Consider the following 13,498-nt stretch of genomic DNA (forward strand, 5'->3'; position numbering starts at 1 on the left):
AGTCCTAAAAGAATAAATGTTCTGTCCTCGGCTGTTGTCATTAAGAGTGAAAGGTGTTTTGCTGTGTTGGCACCTCTCCTTAATGACACTATCGACTGCTGCACGTGGGATTTGTCAAACATCCCCTACGCTAGAAGATTGCATGACTTCTGAGAAACCATGATGTACGGTTGCTGGTTACTTTCTTGTTCAAATAAATACAATAAATACTCTTGCTTTTTAAACTATAAAGGTGAAGAGTAATCAGTTTGCTTGCAGAGATTTAAGTAGTAAAGTTAAGAATAAATCTAGCCTTTTCTCAAGTATGTTGCCATATAGACAGAAACTAATTGGCAAGTTTTGTCTGACTTTCTACAGAGTGGAGAATGCCTGTACCAAACTTGTTCAGGCAGCCCAGATGCTGCAAGCAGACCCTTATTCAGTACCAGCTCGTGACTATCTAATTGATGGCTCAAGAGGCATCCTGTCTGGAACATCAGACTTACTTCTGACATTCGATGAAGCAGAGGTAGGAATCCCAACATGGCTGACATAGGTATCTGCACAATAGTATTATTAATTCAAATATCCACCTAACTGAATTAGCTGTTGAGTAGATGAATGTGGTTTTGATAATTTTAGCTTGATTGGAAGCATATTTTGCATTCCTTTCTGTCAGAAGGAGCTTAGGCTTGTTGCTCTGTTTTGGAAAGAGTATCTTTGTAAGACAAAGATAGTTTAGATGTTGCCTGTGATTATTCCTTAAAAAGGCCAGATCCCATCAATCCTGTCTTACATTTTGCAGACACTTTTCTGTATTCCCTTCACCATTCTCCTTACTGATTCTTATATTTTCTGTATCCCTTCCCTGAAAAGCCTTAGGCCACTTCTTAATATGTCTGACTGACTCTTTAGCTGTGGCAATTTAATTGGCCTTGGAGCATGGGAGGTAGTATTGTTCAACCTCAGATGGACAAAAAAGCCGGAGTTGCAGGGAAACTTAAAGGAGGTTTTGAGTGTCTTATATTAGAAAATGCTTGTGTTACAAATCTTACTTACTCTTGTGATCCTCTTTCTGGGAATGTGAAGTCCTACTCATTTCTAAGTAGCAAGTTTCACTCTACCATGAGGAAATGAAGCACAAACTTATAAATGCTGATGTTAATTCTAAATTTTACCTGTTCAACAATCTGTTAATCTCTGAAATTGCTATTCTTCCTGCTGGTCTGAGTAGTTTAACATGGCATCCTTGTCTCTCATTTAACCAGCTCATGGTACTGTTAGCACGTTCATCTGAAATTAGGAGAATGCTGTGGGATTTCTCTGTGGCACTTGTGATTACGCATTATTTTAAGTGGTTTTGAATAGATACTATGAAGTGTTATAGGGCAGAATTGCAAGGAAGTTAATAGCTTTTAATCTACCTGCTTCCAGTGTTTAGGAAATGAGTTGACTTCTGTGGAGTTACTGCTTCATTGAACTAGTCTCTGATAACTGCATGTTAACCAAAAGTAAAATATTAGTTGGGAATGATTGACTTTTCACAAATAAAAAACTTGGCTTGTCTCTATCCTACTATGTTTTGAGATAAGCTAACATTGGGACAAAACTGAAATGAGTTTTAGAGGAAACTATGATCCATTCTAGGGGCTTAACACTGCATGGGGCTGATATGGATTAAATGTTAGTTAAGTCATTCTTCAATGAGAGTTGTATGTAGTGTTGTCAGAAACAATGTGGTTCAGGAGCTTAGAAGACTGATAGAGAACTCTGGTTTGCCATCAAGTATGAACTGAAAAAGTTAAGCTGAGGCAGGCGTCCAGAGATAAAGTAGAGTTTCCACAGATATTTTTTTTTTTTTAAAGCTTAATATGTTGGGTTTACCTTTCCCACTGGAATGCTGGATAATGGTTTATCCATATGTAAACGTGTATTTCCTCTGAAAGCTGTGAGTCTGCTTTCTATGTAGTTTAGCTTTGTGATTTAAGTCAAATATTTTTTAGTAATGAAATTAGAATGCAAAACTTCAAGTATGCTAGCATATTTAAATTCACTTCCATATAACTTATTTTCTCAATGATATCCTTCATTTATCATGCAAAGTGCTAACACTGTAGTAGGATTTTGCATTTCTGAGTAGTCAAATGCTGATTACATATTGTTTTTGTCAATGTAGCACTCTTGAATAATGACATTGTGGATAGTTTAATCAGTATGCCAGACCTTTGCCCGTATGTCAAGTTAGCAAATGCTATACATATTCTGTTCTAATAATAGACTCAACTTCTAATTCAAGTGTAACTTCGCTTCATCTAATTAATGATGGAATGTTCCTTTTTTAGGTCCGTAAAATCATCCGTGTCTGCAAAGGAATATTGGAATATCTGACGGTGGCAGAAGTAGTAGAGACTATGGAGGATTTGGTTACATACACAAAGAATCTAGGGCCAGGTTTGGTTTGCTACAGCCTATCATAAACATACGAAGTAGAGTCTCTTCCACTACTTTTTTCCCCCTCAGCACCTTCCTCACCCAAGTTTCAAGTGTTTTGATAATGTTAAAGTGGTTGCCTTGAAAGTGTCTGTTGGAAAGAGTTTTACACTAGAGGTTGAATGATGACTATTTTCTGATTCACGTTCTCTCTTAGGAATGCAGAGGAGTCAAGATGTTGGCAAATAATATGTATGGTACTTTTCCTACACTATATTATATCACAGAATCACAGAATGTTAGGGATTGGAAGGGACCTTGAAAGATCATCTAGTCCAATCCCCCTGCCAGAGCAGGAACACCTAGATGAGGTTACAGAATCACAGAATCACAGAATGTTAGGGATTGGAAGGGACCTCGAAAGATCATCTAGTCCAATCCCCCTGCCAGAGCAGGAACACCTAGGTGAGGTTACACAGGAAGGCGTCCAGGCGGGTGTTGAATGTCTCCAGAGAAGGAGAATCCACAACCTCCCTGGGCAGCCTGTTCCAGTGTTCCGTCACCCTCACTGAGAAGAAGTTTCTTCTCAAATTTAAGTGGAACCTCTTGTGTTCCAGCTTGAACCCATTACCCCTTGTCCTATCATTGGTTGTCACCGAGAAGAGCCTGGCTCCATCCTTGTGACACCCACCCTTTATATATTTATAAACATTGATGAGGTCACCCCTCAGTCTCCTCTTCTCCAAGCTAAAGAGACCCAGCTCCCTCAGCCTTTCCTCATAAGGGAGATGCTCCACTCCCTTCATCATCTTTGTGGCCCTGCGCTGGACTCTCTCCAGCAGTTCCCTGTCCTTCTTGAACTGAGGGGCCCAGAACTGGACACAATATTCCAGATGAGGTCTCACCAGGGCAGAGTAGAGGGGAAGGAGAACCTCTAATACATAGATTACATAATTACATAGAAAGGCATCCAGGCGGGTTTTGAAAGCATGGATTAGTAAAAGTAAAAGAAAAAAAATGAAAAAGCTGTGTTATTCAGCACTCACAGCTATAAAGTCCATTAAGCTGATAAAATATCTGTACTAACTGAGATAGTTAGGCCTATTAGGAGTTTCTTGGAGTAGTATAAGGTACATATAATAGATTTTTGAGGAGGTTGCAGAAATAGCTGTCTTGCAGGATAATACAGAAGTACAGCTGTTACAAAAATTATTTTTGTTCATTATTTGATGTTCTTTCACTACTTGTTACTTCACCATGTTAAGGCACACTTTCACTGGTGGAAGTAAGCAATTGGTAAGTGAAGCCTTGGGTTGCTATAGAGGAAATCTACCATTAATCTCTGTCATCTACTACTCCAAATGCTTTAGTTTCAGCAAGCATAAAGTAGTTTAGGTATTTAACAAAAGCATTCTATAAAATCTAGATGTTGTGGTGGTGATGTAGGAAGATGTTGGAATTAAAGTTACGTTGGACTAAAGAATGCTTATATAAACAGAACGGGAATCTATTAGTACTCTATATAAATAAGAATACATATGTAGTGTAAGAATAACTAGCTCATAGATTAAATGACTAGCAGCTCTCAGGTAACAGAGTATGTTTGTAGATTATCTTGGTTTTATTTAACATGTGTATACCCTGTTTCTAGATGTGAAAATCTTTAAGTTCCATATGAAGCTATAGTGTTCTCTAAACTTTTTTTGTCCTGTAAGAAGTTACCTTCAACTAAATAGATTTTGCCTTATTTTGAACAGGAAAAGAAGCAAAATTACTCTGTTTGGCTCAGTCACGAGCATTTGGGACTATTCATTGAACTAGACATAATTTGCTGTTATGTGTGTGACAGAGGTTAGAGGTGTTAGGCAAGTGTCTTAATTTCTTAGTGAGGTACAGGCTTGTACCTTTATTGCAAATAACTTTCTCTAAACTCATGCTGTTCTGAATAAATAGTTAATCTTGTGCTTCTGACATGCTCTAGGAGCACAGTCTTTGCCTGAACTAAATGCTGCTCAATGCAGCCCATGCCCACAAAAATTTTTATGCCTCTTGTCCTTGTTCCCTTCAGCTAAATCAGTGGGCATCTGAACTTTATGTGAGCACTAACAGGAATATGAGCATGGAGAGAACAAGATTGCCTGTTTAGGCTTCTGTCATTTGAAAGGAAAGGTGGTTCTGCATAATTTAACCCTCTATGCTGTCACTTCAAGAATTCTGCTACTTTTAAATGTTGTAATTAAAGCTCATTTGACACTTTTATTGTATTAAGATGCTAACCAGCAGAGAAGTAATTCCGCCAGAGAGCATACAGCTTTCTTCCAGTTTTGTCCTCTGTAGGAGAAAGAGAGAGTGGGACCACAATAGCAAATTCAAATCAGCTTAAATTCTTATGAAGCTGTGTCTAAAATTTCCACGTGTGCTGTGTGGTAAACGTCACAAGTCTTAGCCATTGAAAATATATTTGCTCAAGAATAAATTTAATTCTTTATACATTTTTAGAGCACAGAAATGTTTCTAGCAGAACTGAAGTATAAATAAATACAATTCTTGAACTCTGGTAGAACCTCAAGGCAACCAACCAAAAAAAACCCTGATGTTTACTTTTTTCTGTCTCTCACAATTAAGGCTTTGATCAAGTCTTAACAGGAAAAATCCCCAAAACCCAAAAAACCTGTAAATTAGCTTTCCAGAGTTCATGAAGTGGCTTCATGTCTGAAAGTAGTGATTTCAGATATTTTCCTATTTTATTGGTAGGATTTTAAATCAATATTTTTGAGGATTCCATTCTACTTTGTATAGTGGCTAGATTTTGAATCAGTGGCTTCTCTGAAGCATCTGGAATGTGTGTTAGGTAACAGCTGCTAATATTAAGTTTTTAACTTCAATATAGTTGTCATAATGCATTACACTTTGTTCTTATTTAGAAAACTCAACTGTTGCAAATTAGGCTTAATATTACTGTTCTTTATTTATTACTATGTTCAATTACTTTAATCTTTAGGAATGACAAAGATGGCCAAAATGATTGATGAGAGGCAACAGGAGTTAACTCATCAGGAACACAGGGTTATGCTGGTAAACTCCATGAATACTGTGAAGGAGCTATTGCCAGTACTTATTTCAGGTATTTTCAGCTTTAATTTTTAACATCACTCTGAACTGCTGTCTATTTTGAGCTGGAGTTCCAATGTCTCATGTTTATTAAACATAACAGCCTTGACTGATTGCAAATAACTGTGCTTCTTGTATTAAAACTACAATCTCTCTGAGATAAAATGGTCTATGCAAAATAAAATGTACTACCTCTGCATTAATGCAGTAGGTCACCTTAAGCACTGATTGTATCTTGCCTATACCTTTTTCTAATCTATGGTATTGTCACAGCTATGAAGATTTTCGTAACCACAAAAAATTCTAAAAGCCAGGGAATAGAAGAGGCATTGAAAAATCGCAATTTCACAGTAGAGAAAATGAGTGCTGAGATAAATGAAATAATCCGTGTATTACAACTCACTTCCTGGGATGAAGATGCATGGGCGAGCAAGGTATGTTTCACACCTATATTTATATATGGAAGTCTATTTTTTATTTACTGTGGTGTGTGCTTTACAAACCTGCGGTTTTGAGACTGTTGAAATATGTATTTATGCATCAGTTTCGTAGCACTGTAATCACATCATGTAATCTCTTCAAGGTCAAAGAACATCTTCAGAGATTATTGTATTAATGTATCTTTCAAAATTAGCTTTCTCTCAATTAGCTAGGTTAAAGGAGTGGAACATTTGAAGATGGCTCAGTGGCTACATAATAATATTTGACAGAGGGAAGTTAGGTAAAAGTTGTTTTATACATTAAACTAGTCTTGTAGCTAGGCATTCATAAGTGAGATTACCTGAGATTTTTCTCCTTAGATACTGTAAGAAAAGATAGGTTGCTGTCACATTCCTTGTGCAAAGGGTCTGAAGTTGAGAAATTTTAGTCTATTTTGGGGATCCCTCCTTGAACGCTTCCTCCTCCCCCTGCTCCATTTTTACTCGGGGCGTGAGAGTAAATTTCAGGTATTTGCATTGTCTCGAAGAAAGACATGTTGGATTGAACAACCTTTCTGTGTAAGTGTGGTGTCGGTGAAGCTGGCACGTGGACAGTTTTGGTTCCTTACAACTTGGCATTAAGCTGAGCAAGTGACTGCAGCCACTTACCTGGAGTTAAGTGGTGCTCTTTGGTGATACCCACTGAAGATACTGATGTGTCTAGCAGAACATAAAGCAGGTCTGACAGACGGAATCGTAAAAGTGTTATTATTGTGGGCTTACAAATACATTTAACTGCATAACTGAAATTCCTACCAATTTTTTTTTTATACCTTGAAATAAATTGCTGAAGGGATTTTTTTTTAAGGGTTAGTGCTCTGAGCAACGAGTAACTATAAATGTATTTAAAGAAAATACTGAGACCTGAAGCCAGACCTATTAACAAATGAAATCCTGCAGAAAATCTAACATTGATGTAATCTAGGCATTAAAATCACTTTGGCCTATATTGTTTGGCACTTGACCCTTAGTTTGCCTTTTGAGTTATTTTGTCACTATCACTTCCTTATTATGACTACTTTATGCATCTTTGTTTTTGTTTTCCTGTTTCTTACCCTTTTCTCACCTTTAGAAGGTAAGCTTTCTTCCACACCCTACACCTCTACCTTGTACTAAAACCAAAAAAGCATGTCTGTGGGTTTTTGTGCTGTGTGCAGACTGTGTGCTGTGCAACTTTTTATTTGTGTGCCAGCTGTGACACCACACTTACGTATATACACACAGAAGTTTTAAAAGGATCTTAATAGCTGTGTCTAGCTATGTGTAGAGTTGGCTGTCACTAAAAGAATGGGAATTGCAAGCTGAACTGCATTAAGACTGTCTTTCTGAGTCTGATTAGAGTTTGCCCAAGATTTCAGAGCACATTCTTGCTGAATGCTTTTGTGTTAATTTATGTTACTAGTCTCTGTAGCTACAAATAAAGGATCCAGTCATGCAGGAACAAGCTTTCTGCATGCCCAGGAAGCTTTATTAAATCAGGAATTTTGTCTGTTTCAGAGTATTTCACCAGCAGCTTTCCTTCAGTTCAGATGGTTCATGTTCTTCAGGTCTAGGCCCAAAACTTCAGTTATATATGTGTGTGTTTTCATTTCAGTTTTATTGTTGGATTTAAGCATTCCCGTATTTTATGAAATCAAATCCAGTTCTGTTTTATTTCACAGAAAAAATTTGGAAATTTGTGGTAAAAAATGCACTGTTGCAAAAAGTTGGCAATTTAGCCTTAGGAAATTCTTACTTCTCTTGCTTGTGAGGCAGAGTAGTACAGGATTTTATTAAGTAGTTGGTGTATTAGCAGTATTTCCAAATGGAAAATCTTGGTCGTTGTGTGTAATACATAAATATGTTTTGTGGACTAGTATAATCAAAGTATCATTCTCTTCTGAGTTGAGAACTTTTAAACTGTATTTCGTTTTTTGAACTGAGATACGCTGACAATTTGGAATTGTAGCACTGGGCACTAACCAAATAGTTAGGACAAAGAGTGAGTTTGAGCTGAAAAATGCAGTGGGATGAAGAAGCAGGAGCTAGTTTGCTAATGGCCACTTATTGCAGACCTTTCCCTGTTTTTGGATATATATCTAATGGTTGACTCATTATTTTTTCTGAGGAGGGGTAGCCTTAGTTCTGCCTGAGATCACTGTTGCAGGCATTTTGTACCTGGTGGTCAAGGGGAAGATATTTTCCTCATGCTTTTCTGAAGTGAAGTAAGGTGTGTTTGGGGATGCACAGCCTTGAATTTTTTCCTGTGTAGTACATGCTACTGTTGATGTTAGAGTTTATTTTATATTTATTATTCTATGTTGAATTGTTTATACTTTGAAATATCACAAAATCTACCTAGAGATAGTAGGGAATGCCTGAGCGTTTGGAGCCAGAGTTGTAGGCCTTTTTTGTAAACTATTTTGTTGGTCTTTCTAGACTCCGAAATGCATTTTACTGTTATTGGACTGCAATAATCTCTACTTGCACCAGCACTGGATAGTTAAAAACAGTGTGCTGATTTAAAATTGAAATACTGAGCAAATACTGATCTCTAAAAAAAATCTTGGAGGTGGGAAAAAAGTATTTATTTCTTCAATTCATAGCTTTTTACCTTTTTTTTTTTTTTCCCTTGAACTTTTCATTTTACAGAGGAGTTTAGCTGTCTCTTTTATATTTTTAGTGTTTATTTTTAAATAAATGTGAAGCAATACTCAATTCAAACATCTTCCATTTCCATAGAAATGGCGGGAGTTAAAAGTTGTAGGAAGCTGAGGAGTATCTAGTATCTTGCAGGATTGAACCCAGGCTGCTGACTAAGCCATCTATTCTGCCAGAAGGCTGGGTTTGCCTGTTTCCTTCCAGATTGCCTTCTTTGGTAATGAAATGCAGATATTGCTGGACTGGACCACTTTGAGTCAGAGGTTGTGTTTTATATTCAACTAGAGATTGTGTAGTATTTATTTTGCTCCTTTTCAAAGCAGTGCCAATGCCACCCACTCCATGAATTATCTCAAAATTCTTGGTAGTGGCAGAAGTGATGCATAAAGGTGTCTTGAATAAGGGCTCATTTGCTTTAGGAACTGATTTGCAAAAAGCCAACTTGTTCTTTTCCCTTCAGACAATGTTGCCCTAGTTGTTTAACTTGATTAATTTAAGTTGTTCATCTCTTCTGAAAAGATAAAGTGCTGCTTTTGTTAATGACATTCCTTTTGTCAACAGGAAAACTGTGGGGAGAGAATTTTTTTTTTTTTTTCTGATAAAACTACTCTGTATGAAATTTTTCTTGCAGGATAGCTGTAGGATTTTTTTAATTTTCTTGCTTTCAACTGATATTCTGCTGGCAAACCCCAAAGAGTAAAATTTGAAATATATTATACTTAGCTGTTTAGGAGGGAACGAGGCATTTAAACGGCTCCAGAAATCAGGAGTATCAAGACACTTTCAAGCAGTAAGACCTAGAGCAAGTTGCCTTGTTTTGTTTAAATTGAATAGTTTTGTTTTCCTGCTTAATATCCTGAACTGGTGACAAAGTCCAGACATTTCAGGATTGCTACACCTTTGTCTCTTGTCAGGTATCTGACACCCAGCATAACTGTAGCAGAAAAAAAAGTGCAGTACCAACAAACCTAGTTAAGGACATGTTCTAATTTCCTATTTAAAAATTACTCATCTCATTACAATGAAAACTCCTTATTGGGCTAAAGCTGCGAGGGATACCTTGCTGTGACAGTTTGAGCTGTGAAATGGGAAATCTGTGCTTTAAGAGCAGTTGTCCTGGAACACTTTGACTGCTACACTAGGATTCCACCAGTTTTTTTAAATAGGAAAAGAGAGCAGTATTTTGTGAACATGAGTGCAGAGCTACACGGGATAGCAAGATTACACTGCAGAGCAAGGCAGTTATAAAGCCTTCATATGATAGGACAGATGGATCCTGTTATTGCTTAGGTAGTGCTAGCAATTACAAAATCATGAGTGTAAAAGCTAAAATACCTGTAATTTTGTGTCACCTGATATAAGACTTTAGACTCAGAGGCTTTTATAGAGTTTGGCTGAAACAGCAACTCTGCAGGCAGCTGAGACAATGCAAAAGCCTGTGTTAGTAAAAAGGGAGGGGTGTTAGTAGAAAGGGAGGGGCAAAGACGGTTTTCCCAACACTGCTTTTCTCAGCCATCCCACACATATCATCTCATCAACACACTAAGCAACATCTGTTGCCTTTTTAAAAATTCAGTTAGCTTTTAGTTTCAAGTTATTTTTGCAGTAGACCATGCATTCCAAATGAAAGTAGCCCATATATAAAACAGAAAACTGTAACATGTGCCTTCATTCACAGTTGGTAATGTTTTTATATACATTTGAATATTTAAGTAATTATTCTCTTGTCATGTATTAAATGCACAATTCTCAAGCTATAGAGAAGATGAATTTCAAAGCTGGATATCCTACCCTTTCGAAGTTTTTTCAACAGGTCCTGACCTCTTAGACACAGTTTCTAGATTTGAGAACCAACATTCCAAGTGAATATGATTCTGCTTTTGGTGTTCTCTCTCAGGCTGTGATTCCAGAGCCTTTAAAAATATCCAGGAGAGTGTTGCATGACCTTTTGGAAAGCTGGTTGCTGAATTGTATTATAGCACCTTATGAACAACTGGCAGACCAACCTGCCTGAATAAAACTTGCTTAAGTGCCAAAATGTTTACGGTGATGTATCTTTGAGACTAAGCACACAGAATGAACAACTCCAGAAAAATGTGGCAGTTCTTTAGTGTTGTCAGGATATCACATGCTGTTCTAGAAAATACTGATTGCTGATCCTAGTAGGCTCCTCTTCACAAGAGTTGGCCATGGACAGTCCAGTTCTGTTAAGCGTGAAAGCCAGGCTTCTTTTCATCATCTGTATCATGAGATGTTAGGTGCATTTCAAATTATTTCCATGACATGTGTGGTAAAAAGCTATTTTGGCTTTTTCCCAACTTTCTACTTAAGGTACTTCTTACTCCTTTTACTGTCTCTCAATTTGCATAGGATAGAAAACTTCTGGCCTCTAGTGGAGAGATGACACATGAACAATTAACAGAGTATGCAGAGAAATGAGAACTAGATGGTTTTATCTCCTCTGGTCAAAGAGCTGTTGATAATAGCAGCATAATAGTCAAATAAGCAACTTCTCTGATGCTCCTGGCAGAGAATTTCTGAGTTTAAAACAACCACATTTGAATACATGTGCTTGTCTCCAAAGACATTAAACTCCACATCTGAGAATCCCAGGAATTAGCTGGCAGTCTGTTTTTCTGCAAATAGCAGCTGTTTGACTTTAAGCATCAGAGCAGGTGAAAAATGCAGATGTAAAACCTCTTACACAGAAGTAAGTAGTAGAATTCAGTGGGCAATTTTTATTTTTGGAAAGTTTAATCTCATTGTTACAACTTCTCTACATGCCCTGATGTACATTAAGGAAAAAAATGGAACTAACTCCAAGACGTGTGCTTATTAGAGCTCTGACTTGAGAAATTAAAACACTAGTAAATAAAGAAGTAGAAAAATCACTAAAATTGCATGCATATTTTCTGCATTTTGAGTGAAATGAAAATGTCTGTCTTAATCGGAAAGAAACAATTATGACCTGCTAGTTTGAAAATGGGTTTAGAGCTGCTTATATGGGCCTGTTTCTGTAAGTAAACTGTGCTTCATAGAACTTCTGTCTGCTTTGGCTGTGTTGACTATTTGTGCTTTGACTTTTTTTTTTTTGAGAATCATTTTGGTGGTTTCTCTTTTGTAAAGGACACTGAAGCCATGAAAAGAGCTTTAGCCTTAATAGATTCAAAGATGAACCAGGCAAAAGGTTGGCTGAGAGATCCAAATGCACCTCCAGGTAATACTAAAAAAAATAACACTAGTAAAAACAAAACCCCATAAATTGCATTGATCAGTATTTGACTGTAGTAGTTGCTAATACTTAAAATCCCCCCTTCTGTATTTTTATTTTTGTATAACTTTAGACTTGTGTAACAGTAATCTTTAAGTGTTTTTCTTTAAGTCTTGACATGCAATTTTTAATATGAAAATCTGCCATAAATACCATAGTCACCTTTACTTATATAAAGTTTTTGCATTTGTATGCTTCTTTAGAGCAAATAAAACTAAGCAGAGGCCTATTCCGTTTGGACTTTGAAAGACCTTATCTGAAAGATTTCTTCTGAAATTGAAGCTAAAATAAAAGTTGTAAAAGTTGGAAGTGAATTGTTATCTGTGAAGCTGCTGCTTTTTCTACTTCTGACCTTATTCCTTCTGCCACAGTCAATTCCAGAAACCTCAAAGCTATTTTCAAAGCCTTCTATCATTGACACTGGCAATTAATGAAAAAAAACCTATTAAAAATTCAGTAGCTAAGGTCAAATGCAAATATAATTGTAGAACTTACTGCAAATCAGATTTTACTGGGTGTGTTTTTGAACTAACCTCATAAAATGTCATCTGGGTATTCCTTATGGTAGGATTTTTGAGCCAATTTCATGATTATAATTTCATGGAGGAACCAGTACTTTGTGGGTACTGGCACTTCCATTATCTGTAATGCTGGAGAGTGGGATCAGGGTGGGTTGCAAGTAAAAGCAGTGTTGTTCTTGCATCTTCTTTAGCCTAAATCAAGGCACATTTGCACCTGGCTGAAAGCTACATGAACATTGCCATGTTGTTCTTTGCCTTCTTATCCTGAATTACAGATTCTATAAATGAAGTATTTATAGAAATTAAGCTATGATAACAGAATGGTTAAGTGACTTTAAATACATGGTGCACATTAAGGCTATGCTATATTGTTTCAGAAATACTGTCCCATTATAATTATCACATTTGGTGTATATCTTATAGTTTTTGATAAATGTATTTTCGCGGCTGAACCTAATGCAATGAATGTGGTGGGACATGGTGAGACTAGTGGTTTACTTGTACATGTCAAGGAATGTCTCATTCGTTTTACTAACTAAATCTGCATCTTAGGGGATGCTGGTGAGCAAGCAATAAGACAGATCCTTGATGAAGCTGGAAAAGCAGGAGAACTGTGTGCAGGCAAAGAACGCAGAGAGATTCTGGGAACATGCAAAACGCTGGGCCAGATAACTGATCAGCTGTCTGACCTCCGAGCTAGGTAAATCTATTACTTTTAATGGACAGTTTTCCAATACTATTAAAACAGTTTTTCTGAACTTGCAGTTGTCACTACCTTACCTGTAGGAGAGCAGGCCAATAGCTGTATTTTGCCTTTTTTACTTCAGTCTCTTCTGAATACGAAAAATGTTTTATTACACAAAATCTTAAATATATAACATGATGAGCAAAATTGCTCCAGTAGATAATTTGGAATTTGTTTAATGTCAAACACATAACCTTCCTCCAAATTAGGCAGAAATGAAATTTTCAACTCTACTGTTAAGTCTGTTCTCCAAATAGGATATACACCTCTGACTGTAAGATACATGATTACTCTAGTTTTCAGGTGTTTATTTGGATGTTAG

At 36.8% G+C, this 13,498-nt stretch overlaps 1 protein-coding gene across 3 annotated transcripts in view; it reads left to right on the forward strand.

The window, feature by feature from the left end:
* VCL (vinculin) overlaps positions 1–13,498 on the forward strand; it is a 58,778-nt gene that overhangs the window by 24,995 nt on the left and 20,285 nt on the right. For 2 of the 3 annotated variants that reach the window (XM_065639239.1, XM_065639237.1), the window contains exons 3-8: positions 358–508; positions 2,322–2,430; positions 5,411–5,533; positions 5,794–5,954; positions 11,766–11,856; positions 12,984–13,131. In XM_065639239.1, coding sequence (XP_065495311.1) covers positions 358–508; positions 2,322–2,430; positions 5,411–5,533; positions 5,794–5,954; positions 11,766–11,856; positions 12,984–13,131 — 783 coding nt within the window. Of the gene's footprint in view, positions 1–357; positions 509–2,321; positions 2,431–5,410; positions 5,534–5,793; positions 5,955–11,762; positions 11,857–12,983; positions 13,132–13,498 lie in introns of all 3 variants that reach the window. The other variant, XM_065639236.1, reaches the window with a different exon arrangement.

The sequence above is a fragment of the Caloenas nicobarica genome, chromosome 7, assembly GCF_036013445.1.
Source record: "Caloenas nicobarica isolate bCalNic1 chromosome 7, bCalNic1.hap1, whole genome shotgun sequence".
Classification (NCBI taxonomy): Eukaryota; Metazoa; Chordata; class Aves; order Columbiformes; family Columbidae; genus Caloenas; species Caloenas nicobarica.